At 37.1% G+C, this 17,604-nt stretch overlaps 1 protein-coding gene across 6 annotated transcripts in view; it reads right to left on the bottom strand.

Moving 5' to 3' along the window:
• Positions 1-17,604, bottom strand: part of CADM2 (cell adhesion molecule 2) — a 1,275,304-nt gene that overhangs the window by 268,285 nt on the left and 989,415 nt on the right. For 4 of the 6 annotated variants that reach the window (XM_080656542.1, XM_080656540.1, XM_080656543.1 and 1 more), the window contains one exon: positions 15,734-15,883. The exons of the other annotated variants lie outside the window; for them this stretch is intronic. In XM_080656542.1, coding sequence (XP_080512668.1) covers positions 15,734-15,883 — 150 coding nt within the window. The remainder of the gene's footprint in view (positions 1-15,733; positions 15,884-17,604) is intronic. 6 annotated transcript variants of the gene reach the window in all.

The raw sequence follows: 17,604 nt of genomic DNA, 5'->3' as shown, positions 1-17,604 counted from the left end.
CGTGATCCACAAATTAAGTACAATTATCAGTAAAATATGTGATGATCTTTACATTGAACATTTGTAAAACAGACCATTTTTCCATATAATAGAACATTTTGAATGGTATATTACATCAAAAGGTCCACATATAGAAATTTGTAGATCCTGAATTAATTTATTTCATAAAAAATATTTAACTCTAACTTTACAGGATAAATATGAAACTGGCTACTAATGAGGGATTGAAGCTGAATTTTAAAAATGCAGCAAATGTGTCTCATTTTGGATAAATATTAAAAATGAATTTCTTAAGATTGATGAAATAGATTTAAAATCTCTTCTCTATACCTGTCAACATACTTGTCTGAGATTAATTTCTCTACTATGACTGCTATTAAAATAAAATGTGGAAACAGTTTAGATTATACATTATTCCCTGTAAGAAATTCTAGTTAGCCCCAGGAGATTGAATAAATAAAAAAGCAAGCAGCAAACACATGCATCACATTAAAATTTAAATAATTGGTATATATGAAGGTCATTCAAAGTGTTTATATCATTTTTAATATGAACAATTAGTATTTATTTTATAGATTTTTGTTAATTCTGATTAAATAATGACAAACAATTGCAAATAAGATAATTACTGTGTTATTCCAAATATAACCATGTTCAATGAATACATACAATTTTGTAATTTATTTTTATACTAGAGGCCTGGTGCACGAAATTCGTGCATGGGGGTGGGTTGTCCCTCAGCCCAGCCTGCATCCTCTTCAATATGGGACCCCTCGAGGGCTGTCTGACTGCCCAAGTAGTATCGGGCCTAAACAGGACATCCTTCTCACAATCCAGGACTGCTGGCTCCCAACTGCTTGCCTGCCTGCCTTCCTGATTGCCCCTAACTGCTTCTGCCTGCCAGCCTGATCATCCCCTAACCACTCCCCTGCCAGCCTGATTGATGCCTAACTGCTCCCCTGCCAACCTGATTGCCCCTAACTTCCCTCCCCTGCAGGCCTGGTCCCCCCCAACTGCCCTCCCCTGCAGGCCTGGGTCCCTCCCAACTGCTCTCCACTACAGGCCTGGGTCCCCCCCCAACTGCCTGTCCCTGCAGTCCCGGTCACCCCCAACTTCCCTCCTCTGCCGGCCTGGTCACCCTTAACTGTCCTCCCCTACAGGCTTGATCGCCCCCAACTGCCCTCCCTTGCAGGCCTGGTCCTGCCCTCCCCTGCTGGCCTGATCACCCACAACTGCCCTCCCTTGCAGGTCTGGACCCTCCCAACTGCCCTCCCCTGCTGGCCATCTTGTGGTGGCCATCTTGTGTCCACATGGGGGCAGCCATCTTGTGTGTTGGAGTGATGGTCAATTTGCATATTACTATTTTATTAGATAGGATGTTATTTTTATAGAACCTAATAATACAAAGTCAGGACTTGCATTTTGTGTGCTTTATTATTTCATTTTTTAGTAATCCATTCTTATTGTACTTTACAAAGCTCTCTATCACGTGTACCTGATTTAGAAAATACAGCAACCCTTGCTGCTGATGCTTTAAGTGCTGACAGAGCTCCATGAATGAGGTTGGTTTGGTTGCTGTGGTCACTGTATACTGCAGCTCCCACCAAAACCCTGTGCAGAACGACTTGTTGTAGAGAAAGGCCCTAAATGACAGCAAGAAGTTAAAACAGGTCCCAACACGGAATGTGACGTGTTTACCCCAACTCCCTCTCATGCAACAGCAACAAAAAAGCACCTCCCCTCTTTGCTACTGCATGTAGGGAAACTGGATTAGGCTAAGGGAAGATGCGGACTTAGGGAGGGTTTTGTTTTGTTTATGGTTGCTCTTGTTCTCACTTTGTTTTCTTCAGTGTTAGCAGGGAACCTAACATAAGGGTAGGAAGGGGATGGTTCAATCCATAATAAGTTGTAGGTATTCTCAGAAGCTTTTCTGGATGCCCAGGGAAGACATGGGAATGAGCTCCTGCAACGCCCATGGCTATTTGGTTGAGGCCACTTCACTAGCAGAATCACTGATGTCTGAACCTCCTCTCCCTGACCTTGCTATCTCCAGGGGAAAGAGGACAAAGTTTCCCTGCCTATACAGGTTTTGTGGGTGAATAAGATAGGAAAATCCACACTTGGTAAAGGGAATCCCATCTAACATACTTGCAAGTGTGATGAAACATGTATGCAGAGAACCACAGGAGCATTGATTTACCTTCTGGATATAAATGATAAGGTTCATAAACATGACAAGAAAAATAGAAAAAATAAGATATGAAAGCCAGAATGCTTGCAACTTATAAAATCAGGGGGTGTGGTGGGGGGTTGATATTAACCTGCTTCTAGTTCTAGCAATACATGTTTTTCAAAAGTATTCCATAGGCCAAGTGTCACAATATATAAAAAGCTGCAAACTTTAAAAAAAAAAAAAAAAAAAAAAAAAAGCTAATTCATGATTCAAGTGCTTTTTCTTTCACACCTTCTTAAACTACTAGTGGTAGCTTCCAGGAATCATGCCTTGGACCAGTTGTGTCCAGATCCTCCTGGTAACAATTCCAGTCTGGTGACATGCCCACTCTGTCTAAGATCTTCCCATTGAATCAGGCCCTGGGTTCCATATGCCTAATTGCTTATGCTATAATCCCTCTTATAGGTTTAGCAAGCTCAAATGTAATAAGGCCAAATCTGAACCTTCCCTCTGTTCAAAACCCTCCTTCCAGTGGGCTCTCATCTTCATGAAAGAAAAATCCAGAATCCTTCCATAACCGACAAGACCCCACCTGCTCACACTCCCATGCCCCGTACCTTTCTGCCCTCATCTCATCGCTTCTCCCCATTCACTCTGATCTGTACACACTGGCTGAGCTCTTCTTCAGACATACTCATTCCAGGCTGCTCTTCAGCTTGGCTCACTGTCCCCCACACAGTCCCACTTCTAGCCCTTTATCGTCTTCTGAGTTTGTTTTAATATCACTTTATTAATGAGGCTTTCCCTCAGACCTTATTGTAAATGAAGCTTCTTTTCTCCCTTTCCTTCATTTTTTTTTCTTCATATATTTCATTACCATTGCACAAAATATACATTTATTTATTTCTTTTACTTAGGGTCAGTTTCCTCCTACTTAAACGGAAGTTGCATGAGGGCAGAATTTTGCCTGTTTTTCTTTGCTATATCTAAAGTGCCTAGAGCAACACCTGGCAAATAACAGCTCAGTAAATGTCACTGAATGCATAATTGAGTCTTAATTACTCTTACTTGCATTAGTGTTAAACCATATAGATATAGTAAATGAAACATCTACTAATTATTGTGAGTCTATAATCTTAGGATCCCTTATAAACTGAGATATAATTCATTTCAATTGTCATACCTTCTCTGACATAGATTGTAATACACTAATAATATAAACAATGACATGCCTACTCATAATTAGATTACTTTGCTACTGGTTTGGAAACTTGAAATTAATTTTTGGCTGCCTGACTGCATCCCCAATCCTAGACAATTCAATGTTTGAATACCTTTCAAGTATATTTTTTTCTCTATTTCCTTAGCTTCAATTTTGGTTCTGGTCATTATCATTTCATGCTAGAGATGCTAAAGTCATTTTTATCTTCTTTTTACCGCTCTATACTCAAAGTCTCCCTTTCCATAACAGTTGATTTTTTTCTTACATTCTTCTAATTTTAAAAGAATTTATACTATAGCTGGTATACTAAGGAAGGGAAAAAAAAGTAGAGTTATGGCTATTAAAAAGCAGAAGCACAATTATTTATAGACAATGCAGAGCAGTCTAATGAGAAACCCCCAAAGAAGTTCAAAACACCATTGAAACTAGTAAGAGAGTATTTAGTGAGGAGGTAATAAACAAAATAGAAATGTACATATTGACTTGCTAGATACCCACTCAAATTATAGAAGGGGCAAAGAAAGCAGTTAAAGTAGCTGCCAGCATCAGGGCACCAGGACTGATTTTTATTCTCGCTCTTTGCCACTCTATCACGTAAACTCAGTGACAGCTCTAAGGTGGGAGAAACTCAACATCTCTTTTTGAAAAGCTCCTACTACAAGAACTCAGACTCAATGTCGAAAGAAGATAGGCAGGAAGATGAGGATGAAAACTCCTTTTCTTCCTAAGTTTTCTCCTTCTAACTTAGGTGCTTTCTCGCAAAGGCTTTAGAATAGCAACTCAGCCTCCATATTAGAAGCCTTCATTGCATTTTACCTTCAACACAGTTATAGCACCAAGGTACCAGCAGGACTGAATATTAGCATTGGAAGGCAGGATCTCTGCTTCAAGTTCCATTAACTAAAAGACCCATTTCAGGTACTTACTCATACACAGCCACTTTCAGTCAAAAGGGTGTGTTTTCTTTTTTTAAGATCTCAACTTCCTGTTAGATAGAAACTGCTTAAGATGCCCTGGCACACTTTTGCTTTTAATTCTGTTTGATATTGCAGCATTGGTTTTCCAACATTTTAAAAATGTCAAAACAAACTCTAAGAATCATTTCACCCTGCAGGCCTGGGCATAAAGGAGGTGGCCCATCACAAACCACTGCCTCAAGAGGGTGACAGGCTGGAGTGAGATCGGTTATAAAAGTCATGGTCCATTTAAGATCACACTCAAACCTGTGGTGGAGCCTGGATTCTAGTGCAGCTCCCCTGACCATCAAGCCTATGAACTTCACAAACCAACTCATCTATACCATAAAATGTCATGAGAAAATATTTAAAGTTACAAATAAATAAGTGACTAATAACAATATCATCTCCATGGAAGAACACAAGCACACAAAAAGTATGTATTTTTTGCCCATCTGACAAGAAAAAGGTATCATTTTGATTCATTCACACTGGACAGCTATTGTGTTGGCAGCTATAATTTTTTTTATTTGACAATTTAAGGGAAAAGAGGTCAGTGTCCTTGACTAAGTAGTCAGGTTTGCATGTTTTAAAAATTCTTGCAGCACACCAGTTAAAAAATCACTGCCCTAGAAGATATTTATATCACAATTCACTATTTAGGAAATAGCTCATCTTACTACATACAATTTTCATCATTAAAAGGTGGACTGTATGTATTTGAAGGGGCTTTGAAAGTCCAAAAACAACATGCTAAGTCTAAGTTCATATTACTACCATTCTTCCTAAACTACCATCATTCTTTCTGAAATGTAAAAGTGAATGTTACAGAATATGCAGGCCAATCATTCAGCATCCCCCCTTTCACCCCCAACATTAGCCATTTGCACCTGTGTCCACTAACTAACTTCATTATAAATAGGTGTTAAACCAAGACACTTAATTCTTACAAACACTCACACTTTGGTACTAAAATAATGCTGCCTCTCTGCATTCCATGAGAGCCCCCAAACGCCCACTTACATCTGTTACCAAGGATCACACAGGACCGTGCTGGGACGAAAGTAATAACAAATTAAGGAAAGTAGGGTACCTATACCAATGTATAGCCCTTCAGTCCACACAGTACAAAACAATAAATTAAAATATGTATTAGGAAAATGTATTTCTTAACTGTAATATTTTGTTTGAAGGGTGGAGAAATGTTACCTGAAAAAGCATGGAAAATGAAAAACACTCAGTATTTGTAAATATCAGAAATATCCAAAATAATTTAAGAAAACAAAATGAATAAATGAAAAGTAGATCAAATTCATTAACATTTTAATTATAATAAATTCATAATCTAGTAGTTTTTCAATTATGATCTTTAATGAATAACTGTATTTTTATTTTTACTTTTTGGTACTTGAACCAATATCTCCAAGTTTACTTATAAAACTAATATTCCTTGCAATTAAAAAAAAGTCTGTACTTATTAGGGATATTTAAGTAATAATATTTAAAATAGAGGTTTCTCATTCATTTTGTACTTTATGCTAAAGTTATTTTCACAAAAAGTATTCTGTCAAGGGATGTATAGATGCTACACACTGAGCCTATAGAGTAGGACCTTTATTGAAGGTAGAAGATGTACATTATGGTGACTGGCTCGCTCAAGGGCCACAAGCACCTGGTTCTACCTCAAGCACAGAAGAGGCACCTAGTGCTTAAGCAATCCATTTCTTCCTCCTGTTATTTTGAAACTGGAACAGAGAAATGCAGTGAAGTCTAAGTTTGTGAATAGAATAGTCTTTACATCAGTGTCCTAGGGCTAAGTCAGTTCTTAAACTCAAAAGCTGCAAACTCAAAAATCACTACCATTTCTACAGTGTGGATTCACCATTGGTGGTGATGTCACTCTCTCCAAGTCTGGTATAAATTACTAAGAAACACAGAGAATATATAAAATCATTAAAATTAAATAGTAAAACTTCAAACACTGTTTTTTATCTAAAATAGAAGCAAATTAATATGAATTAAAATTATGTAATTATAAATATAATTAAATTGATAGTTTACAAACAATATTTTTGATACTGTTAAAGGTTTTCTTACACTTATTAAGGAACTTCAATGATAATGCTACTTTGAAACTTACTTTAAAATGTTGAAATAGGCTGTTCAACATAGAGACCATATCAGTATGTCAGTAAGAAATCAGGCGCCTGTGCAATACGTTATTGCTTCCCATAGTTGACAAATAGTACATAATAATTTATTTATAACTAGAGGCCAGCGTGTGAAATTTGTGCATAGGAGGGGGTTGTCCCTCAGCCCGCCCTGCACTCTCTCCAATCTGGGACACCTTGGGGATGTCTGACTGACAGGTTAGGCCCGATCCCTATGGGATCAGGTGTAACCTGGCAGTCGGACATCCCTCTCACAATCTGGGACCGCTGGCTCCTAACCACTCGCCTCCCTGCCTGTCTGATCACCCCTAACTGCTCCCCTGCCAGCCTGATTGCCCCCTAACTGCTTGCTCCCCTGCTGGCCTGCTCACGCCTAACCTCCTCTGTCTTGGCCCCCACCACCGTGGCTTTGTCTGGAAGGAAGCTGGATGTCTGAAAGATGTCCAGTAGACCAGGTCTAATTAGCATATTACCCTTTTATCAGTATAGATTGTTTCTTTAAATAAATTAATTTAATAAAAAGCATATTTTCAGTCATGCATTTTTTTATTTTTTAACCTTTTTTATTTTTTAATTGTTTGAAGTATTACAAATAGTAGTACATATGTCTCCTTTTTTTTTTTCCCCCATTGACCTCCCCCCAGCCTCCCCTTCCCCCCAGTACATGCCTTTACCAGCACCCCCCCCCCAGTGTCTTTTATCTATTGGTTATGCTTATATGCAGTCATGCATATTTTTAAGTCAGATTATTTTTTCAAAGGCTCACAGAGGACACATTTACCAATTATTTTGAGTATTTTGCATTCTCTTCAATAAGGCTTATTATGTAAAAAGTACAATTACAGTTATCCATCTGTAGAATGCTTGACCAAATTACTAGTATTTCTTCTACATCCTCTCCACCATTCTGAAATAAAGATGATATATGAAAACTTGCTACTTAAGGGCAAAATCTATGTTTTGTTTATTTTAGTAGTGCCAATGCCCAGCATAATTCCTGAAACATGGCAATATTTCGTAAATATTCAAGAAACTGAACCAAAATTGTAACTTGGAAATATTTTACATATTCAATGTAATTAGATATTTATAGATTAAGAACTCTTAGTTAAGCATGCTTTCTTTAATAACTTAACTCACAAATTGGAGAATATTAAATATTACAAACAATATTGAGGCATTTCCCCAAAACCTGGTTATTGCTTGCTTTTATAAAATACTGTTTTGGGAGATGGAAGTAGATGGCACAGTGGTGGTGACAGTCCTTTCTGCAGGGATGATATAAAGTGGTGTTCCCCAGGTGGCTTATGATCGTTGCAATAATTGCTGATTATGTGCTCACTCTGTATATCTTAATAATACCTTTTATTGATATCAGAGAGAGGAAGGGAGGAGAGAGAGATAGAAATATCAATGATGACAGAGAATCATTGATAGGCTGCCTTTTGCATGCTACATACTGGGGATCGAGCCTGCAACCCAGGCATGTGCCCTGACCAGGAATCAAACTATGACCTCCTGATTTATGGGTCCATGCTCAACCACTGAGTCACACCAGCTTGGACAGTCTGTATGTCTCACTGACATAAAAATGGACTTATAAATCATGTGCCCAAAAACATGTATGACTAGAAGATAAAGAAAATCTGATTTTAATAACAACATTTCTTTCAAGTAGCTCTATTAAACATGGTATGGACACCACAAAAGGCAGTGAGCCACAATAACTGCAAACAACCTAGTACAGTGCTTATCATACAAGAAATAGTCAGCAAATGTCGATTGAGTGAATGAATAAATGCATAAATAAATCATCAGGAGGTAGAATATAATATTTCAGTGTTTAGAAATAATTTTTCCCTTTGGAGGATTTTGCTAAATCAAAGTTAATGAATAGCAATGAGGACTTAATTCAAAAACTCAGTCATTTTCACAGAGGTACCCTTACATTTGTAGTAAATTTCACCTTTTCTTGTAAATACAAACTGTACAAAAAGTATTATACAAAGTGGTAATATTAGCGAAATCTAATTTATCTAAAATATAATATAAAGTATAAAATTATGCTAAATGTACAAAAATTAAAATTTGCTAAAAGAATCATATCTATGGCTGATCAGGGGAAGGCGCCGCCCCCATCACCCTGCTGCTGCTGCTACTGCTGGCCACTGCAGCCGCCAAGGTGTTTTCATCAACACGGACTCCAGTACCTTCACCACAAAGAAATGACAACTTTCTTTAGGCATTTTAGAGAGCGTGGAAGAGAGAGGGAAAGACAGAGAAACATCAATGTGAGAGGGACACTTCAATTGGCTGCCTCCTACATGAGCCCTGACTTGGGCCTTGGCCAGGGAGGAGCCTGCACCCTAGGTACATGCCCCTGACCAGAATCAAACCCAGACCCTGCGGTCAGCAGGCTGAGGCTCTATCCACTGAACAAAACCAGCTAGGGCAGAATATGACATTTCTTAGACCCTCCAGCAGCAGACCTTCATTTTTTCCTCCAGGAGTGAGGTGGAAAAACCCTAGATCACCTTATTGATTCTTATTAGGCAAGTTACCAAGAACACTGCTAGTGGTGTACCAGGAGCTTAGCCAATGAGTGGTCAGAAAAGGTGTTTCCTCCGCAGCTCACTCGCAGAGGCCCTGCTTTTGGCCGCAGCTGCTGCGAGCGGGTCCTTTCCCTTCTCTCTTCTCACCCTTCTCCCCTCTCCCTTCTTGGCCTGTGCTCGGACTTGGCCACTGTGGGCAGGTGCCCCTGACTCTTTCTCCATCTCCACTCTGGGCCTCACCTGCGAACGCAGCCTCCTCCTGAATGGTCGTGACTGTTATGGTGTCCCAGCTAATTTGCATATCACCTCTTTACATATATACTAGTGGCCTGGTGCACAAAATTCATGCATGGGGGCATGTCCCTCAGCCCGGCCTGAACCCTCTCCAATCTGGGACCCCTCAGGGAATGTCCAACTGTCGATTTAGGCCCACTCCCTAATTTTAGGGATATTGATAAATTAGTATGTTTTGGAAAGGTCTGCATTGTTGCAACTTATTTCTTCCAAAAAGGAACCAAGTAAAACTAGCTGTGAGTACAGAATAATACATGTTATTCAATAAATATTATCTATTCTGAATATTGGATTGGGAGAAATATCTTTTATATATGGTCAGTGTGCTGCTTATTTTCTGCTGATCCTTCCAGATCTATTTATTTTTTTCCCTGCCTGGGGAGAATAAACTACCCCAGGATAACTTAACCTAGGATTTTCATTTGTACTCAGCCCATGGAAGGCATTGACAAGAGATCAGAGGTGGGGAAAAAGAGAAGTCCATGTTTCCACAGCTTCTAACTAGAACTCTTCTCTCACAGCCATAGCTTTGCTGGCCCACTGTCACCCTTTCAGGCCCAAGGCTCCAATGGTTCCTACAGTTGCTAGCCCCTAGGTGCTGCATCATCTTGACTGTTTCCCTTAATTATGACTATGTATATAGTGTGCTCATTCTTCATTAACTCATGTGTCATTTATTTCTTAATGGGAACCTGATTCATACTAAGTTAATATGTATACTTTGTTAGGAAATCTGCTAAAACATATAAAAAATTGTTGTGTGTTGAGATTAAAATATCAGATATGTTCAGAAGATTCCTCAAGGAGAAAGTGATTTTGGAATAAAGACCTAAAACAAGTAATAATTGTCATAGAAAAAGTAAAATAAATAAATAAATAAATTAATAAATTAATTAATTAATTAATACAAAAAGTAATAAAATGAAGTCTTTATCACAATGACATAGCATGGCTGTTGTGGCTCACTGGTTGAGTGTCAAACTATGAACTAGGAGGTAATGGTTTGATTCCTATTCAGGGCACATGCCTGGGTTGCAGGCTCAATCCCCAGAGGTGGTGGTGGTGGGGCGGGTGGGAGGCGTGTACAGGAGGCATTGGATCAATGATTTTATCTCATCATTGATGTTTCTCTCTTTTTCTCTCCCTTCCTCTATGAAATCAATAAAAATATGTTTTTTTTTAAAGTGACATAGCTCCAAGTCAATTAGGCTTATAAGAAAATTGAGATATCATAATTGTTTTCTCACTTACTACTCAGTTATTCAAATCTGCAAACGTCTAGTATTTCTCATAGAAAATGGGAATGTCTAGCCCAAAGGGTTGGTGTGAATCAATGAGAAAAGATAAACATGTTGAGAGTTACTTAGAAAGTGTAGAGCATTATATAACTGCAAATTGTCATTAATTGAAGGTCTTTAAGTTATACATGATGTCTGAATTTTGTAAGAAAGCAAGGAGAAAGGCAATATTAATACCTGATCTTTACTGAGTTGATCTTTAATATGTTTAAGCCTGTCAAATGGATGGAAGCCAGCTGTAAGGACGGGCACAGTCAGGTGGCATTGGTTGGCATGCAGCCAGGAGAGCCTGTACTTCTATTTCAGGTTAATCTCATTTTTCTTTTCTTTATCACTCCTTGTTCTAGGACTTCTTTTTCGTGTTTTTCCTCTCCCATTGTCCCCAGTATTAGTGTAACATTATCAGCAGGATAATTAACACTAGCAATTTTGGGCTATGCATGCCCTTAATAATATTTTATTTTTGTCCCTTCAGAAATAAAATTTCCTTCAGATAATTTGTGTGGATTATTCAAAAAAGCAAAAATACTGTGAAGAGAAACATCATTTTAAAAAGTAGTGCAGTTTACATTTTTATATAAAAAATACAAGCACACAGAGATGTGTCTATTGAATGCAAACACTGGAGATATTTGTCCAAAATATTCTTTGTCAATAACAGGAAGGAATTGAAGTGTACTTTCCTGAGCATTAAGTGATAAGATTGTACACTTCAATTGTTTCTTCCACACCTTCAGAGAAACAGATGCAATGACCTAATTGATTTTTTACAATTCTATTGCCAAATACCACACAGCATTCGTGTGGTGTTTCAATGGCCTCAAGTCCCTACTCTGTCTTTCTATACCCACTCTTTCAAATGCTTCCTTACGTTTTAAAAAAGATGTAGTAAGATTTGTAGAGAAAAGAAGGCCATAAAATGAATGTTGCCTTAGCTTCGTATGTTCTAGGTCCCTCTGACCCATAAGAACTTGCAAATTTTCCTCTTGATTTTACTTTCCGTTTACACTTTCAGGTTGTTATCGACATTTCTTCATAAAGAAACTATACAGAAATAAAATGGAATTATAATTAAATATCTACTTTATAGGTTAATTATTTCTGGTGTTCAGTGCACACACAATAGATAGGGAAATTGTTAAAAATGCAATTCTGGTACAACCACCAGAACATCTAATTTGGTGGGGTGTCAATGTGCCCATTTTATTACTGTGCTAGTTGGTGTCAGAAGGCAGAATTGGAAGTCAGTTATGACTCCCTGTCTCCTGCGCTACAGTGTTTCCATTAAAGCCGTGCAATTTAAACAGTTAAATTTTACTTATTGAATATTTGATACACGTTTTATGATGACCTAGGGCTTTCTCATTTAGAAAATGGGCATTCCACCAGCCAAGGCTGTATCGGCATCCAGAAGAGTATTTTCCAAAATAGTAACCACTATCCACATGTAGCTACTGAATGCTTGAAATGTGGCTGGTGTGATCAAGAAACTAAATTTGAAGTTTTATTGCATTTTAATTAACTTAAATATCTATACATGGCTGCTGGCTACAGAATTATTCTGCACAGATACAGAGCACTGCCATCATCATCAAGAGCGCCGCTGGGTGTGCTGACTGCATTGTATCCTCTGTCTTACTCCAGGTGTGTCTTTAAGTGTTTGAAGAGAACTGCTGCTCTGTATCTGAAAGGCGGCTGCCAAGATCAATGGCAGAGGCCACTTGGGTTACATGTAAAGTGACCTGGCGCTCAGATGCCTTTGTTCTGAGGGGCATTTTGGTTAAAACTAACACTGAGGCCACACCTGGATTCAAATCATGTCACTGCCTGGCATTTGCTGAATTCTGGACAAATCTGATCCTTAATTTCTTCATTTGTAAATGGCAAAAGCTACTGATCATGTTAAATGTGCTCAAGGTAGCAAAAGCCCCAAATCTCTGACCTCCTCCATATTTTGCCTGAGAGAGAAATATTGCAATATTTAGCCAACTCTCCCCTGGACACCTATCTCCCTTGTAAAGAGATTCCACAGTACATAGGGAAATTGTTAAAAAGCAATTGTTGTACAATAAGCAGAACATCTAATTTGGTGGGGTGTCAATGTGAGTGGTCATATTTAACTTCTGTGAAAGAGATTCATAAGAAAGGGGCTCAGCTTAATACTTATTTACCTGATCATAACTGGCCAATCACAGCATAATTTTCTTTGGCTATTAATTCCAAGTAAACAAGAAAGGCTTTTCCAGTTTTAATTGCACCAATGTCTGCCATCCCGAGTTTTTTGTTCAACCCTCACAGCTAGGACCCTCAGAGCCTGAGTCCCCAGGTAGCATGAAACACTATGCAGAATGCCTCTTAGATCTCATACTGGCAGCAGCAATGTTAATGAGAAGCACTTGTTCTGTTTTTCTGGGCAGCTTCTCTCCTTCCTTCTTCCCTCCCTGTCTCCCTACCTTCCTTCCTTCTCAGGAACCTATGTCAGCACAGAAATCTAAGCTTAGGGATACAGAACTCTTATGAGAATTGATTTGCTTAACCCAAAGCTTCTCAATCTCAGCTGCATTTTATAATCATTTGAGACACGATTAAAGCACTAGGATACTGCATACAATTTATCTTGAAAGCTCCCAAGAACAACTGGCAACATCAGCTGAGACAGAAATAAGAACAGAGCCACGAATGAAGTATTTAACATGAGCAGCCACCTGTAGGAGGAGGTAGTGCAATCAGCGACACAGACAACCCACCATTTTTTTCTATTGTTCTGAGCAGTTATCACTTGCACAACACATATGGGACATTCTAGTCACACTAGGCCATACTTAGCTTCTCCACTTCTGCTCTGGCATATCGTAGCAAGTTTATTTGCTCAAGATAAGCCTTAGGATTGAGGCTCAGCAGTTAAATGCAGAGAACAAGACAGTGTGTGGTAAACTCTGAATGGAATCTTTAAGAAATGTTTTCATTTTCTAACTCTTGCATTGATGTACGTCATTGTCCAAGATCACTCCCACTAAGACATCACATAGGAATTGAACCAAGTAATTGTGAGAGTGTAGACATGCTAGATGGCCATTCGTGAAAGGATTTCTATATTCAAAACTTTCTGCTATTGTGCTGCAACTGACAATTAGAACCATGAGAGTTAGAAAAAGTCCAGTATTAAAAACAGAAACCTGATATTTTACAAACGCATAAACACAGGCGCACACACACACACACACACACACACACACACACACACACTAGCTTTGTTCAAACTATGTCTAAGCTATCTAGCAATTGGAATAGGAGAAATGAAATAAAGCAAGTACATACGTCAGCAATTCATACAGTCAGGTGTATCATTATTTTTTATAGCAGTAAGATACAGGAATATATTACTAAATATCTCAAATATAACATAATGGCTTTTCTCACCATAATTATCCCTCAGAAAAGAGGAGCTGCCTTATTTCCAAGCCTTTGCAAATCTTGCTTTACAAGTTGTTCAGTATTTGCCACAGGAAAGATGCATTAGCTTGAAATACCCTGAATCAATTCTAGTGTTAGATGTTCTATAGAGGATAACTTAAAGAATCATGAAAGAGGAGACAAGGACAGTTTGTATAGATTTTGTTTTTATGCCTAAGGATTTGACCTCACAGATTTAGATGTCGCTGTAAAAATGTCTGTCAAAGATCTCGTTAAAAACACTGTACAAAAAGTTTCTACATGGTGGAGATAATTATTATACTCCTGCTGAATGAATGACCAAAGAAGAATGTTCTAATGTTATAAAAATTTATACTAGTTGTTGCTTGGGACAAATTTGTCATTGATATTATCTACACTTTCAAAAAAGTGCTTCTAAGTGAAATTATTTCATTAAATGCAAGAGTGGAAAAATACATTTTCTAAATTAATATTTTTATATTAGTTTAAATATGGGCATATAATCAAATTGATAAATTCAATAGTGAAACTATATATTTAATTGTTCCATGAACATCCCTAAAAGTCTGCATTCTTAAAAACATTTTTTTCTTTATATGATTGGGCAAATGAGAGTTTTCCTTAAAATTGGTATAGTCTTATATATTAGTGTGTGTATGTATATATATACATATATGTATATATATGTATATATATACATACACACACTGAATGGCCATATTATTATGATCTCTGAATGCATAATTATCTGTCCACTCAGTGTATATCCTATAAAATAAAAGGCTAATATGCAAGTTGTTCCCTCGACCAGGAGTTCGACCAGCAGGCAGGCCAGCCAACCGCCCATGTCCCTTCCCTCTGGCTAGGCTGGCCTGACCCCACCAATGCACGAATTCACGAATTCATGCACTGGGAGAGGCCCGGTGCATGAATTCGTGAATATACACACACTGAGTGGCCAGATTATTATGCATTCAGAGATCATAATAATCTGGCCACTCAGTGTGTGTGTGTGTGTGTGTGTGTGTGTGTGTGTGTGTGTGTGTGTATATATATATATATATATATATATATATATATTAGATATTTGTTTACAATACTTGTAATCAATTAATACTAAAAGCAAAAACAGTTTGTTAAATCTCTGTGTGACTTCTTGATTAGTCACTTAATTTTTTTAATTAATGAACTTCACTCTTTTGAAAGCAACAACGATCACTTGATTTGAAAAAACTACAACAAACACCTCCGAAAATTTTTTTTTTAAAAGTGAAGGTAATAAAAATAGCATATCACTATGCCAGAAGTGAGGAAAAAATATTCAATCTATAAACAATGAAGCTACAAAAACAAAAGAATATGGTATCTGGATAGAAGGTGATTGTTAAGAGAGAGCATAATGCTATTTTTGAAACAGAATTAGAACTGTTTATGTTATTAAAAAGTTGGCATAGGTTATCTTTAGTGTTTATGACTTGCAAACTAAAGCATTTAATATTTAACATGTTTAAATACAAGCAGCAGCAGTTTGGTAATCAAAAGGAATAATTTGAATCATCTCATAGAAATAAATTCATTATAATTAGGACATTTCAGAATATGATTAAAACATTGAAAAGAAAATGTATTCACCTTTCTTGTCATCAAAGTACAGAGTCTGTTGAGCTGGATTTGACCACTGGAGGGAGGTGTTATCATTTTGATCAACCCTGCAGGTCAAAATTGCAGTTCCTCCTTCAACAACTGTTACATTCTGTGTTAGTGGAAACTGCCCTTGGCTGCCTAAAAGGGGATTAAAGAAAATTTTGATTAAATGAAAGTTATAAAATGATTAATTTCCCAAGAGCTTCATTGTATTTAACTTCTCACTCAAAAACAAAAACAAAAACAAATTAAACCAACCAAACAACAAAAAACTGTATATTGCAAAAAGACAGAAAAGTTATTGAAAACCCTTAATCAGAGGACAACAGTTTTGACATACAATTGAGATCCCTTTGTATTCTCTCACATGTTCCAGAAAACCTTCTTTTCCTCCTAGGCACATAACATTTGTATTTAAATAGTAATATGATTATCATTAATTTACCTTGGACTAGCATTAATTATAGTAAATTGTGCTGAAACTGGTCATCTTTGAAGATAAGGCTTTGGAATAATTTTGGATGAATTGAACTCTCTTTAGATTCAATTTTTGATCAAATAAATTTTTAAAAAATCCTATTTCACTAGGGTTTCTTGTATGTATAGCTGTTTTTAGAAATACAAAATCTGTGAGAGAAAACAATGTAAGTAATTTTCAAAAAAGTGTTCATTTTGTAGAATATCCATCAGAGTCTTAAAGTGAAAATCAAGATAATATTCTTCTTTGTTTCTTTCTGTAGTTTTTATGATTTGAATACATATTTCTTTTATAATCAAGAAAAAATGTTTAAAATAACCCTTGTCAATTTGGATATCATTAGAAATTAAGTTTGCTGTCTTCCTAAGTGTAGTTATTTATTAAATAAATGCATGTAATAACCTTACTTAATAATATCACTTCCAATATTAAAAACAAAATTCATGCTCATAGAAACATAATACATAAATGTTAGGTCAGCAAGAGGATCTGAAGATGCGCTCTGCCAGGTCTGGTAACAATTATCAACATGGGTAAAAATTTATTTTCTAGATCCAGCTTAAAACACTCTTGTATGAGCAAGGTAGTTCATTAAGTCAAGGATAATTTACATATGTAAGAACATTGTGATGACTTAATCACACCCATGAAATATATTTCCTTTTTTTCTTTAGTTTTGTAATGATTCTGTCATTACTATAAGCACCACTTGAGGTTATGCTGGAGATACTGGCATAAAGAATCTTATTACCAAGAAGCCTGTTGATTGGCACCATAAAATACAGAAGAGCCTGAAGGGGAAATTTTCTTTCCAGACCTAAATGACACAAGCACAGAGGTTCGTGACCACTCTATATAATTAAGCCTATCAAGTATAAAATTTTGATATCAGCAGCTTTGTTTCCTCAATGCCAGCCACTTAGAGTCACTATGGCAACTCCCCAGGACATCTTCCTCTAATCCTTAGGGTGGAGTTTTTAAATTGAGGTTAGGAGATGTCTGGAATAAATTCTTTGATAGTTGACTTAAAGTCAACAGAAGCCAGAGTGGGATGTGTCTTCCTTCAGCTCAAAGGTGACCTCTGGCTGGGAAACATGGAGAGCTATCAATCTTGGGAAGTGAGGTGAAGCAAAAAACCACATCAGAGAAAATATAAGTAAAAACAGAAAGAAGAAATAATTACCACGGATACAGAATTAGCAGCTCATAAATATGAAGTTCAGAATAATTTTAAGATACTTTGCTTAGGTTCCCAGGTATTGACCTAATGCATAAATAAATAAATCTGGGGGGTGAGGGGATTCTTTAAATAATAAAAAGCACACAACTGATAGTAAATATATGTATTGTCAAGATGACAATTTGACTATCAACTAGTACA

This window comes from Plecotus auritus (assembly GCF_963455305.1).
Source record: "Plecotus auritus genome assembly, chromosome: 2".
Taxonomy (NCBI): Eukaryota; Metazoa; Chordata; class Mammalia; order Chiroptera; family Vespertilionidae; genus Plecotus; species Plecotus auritus.
This window is presented reverse-complemented; position numbering and strand designations above follow the sequence as displayed.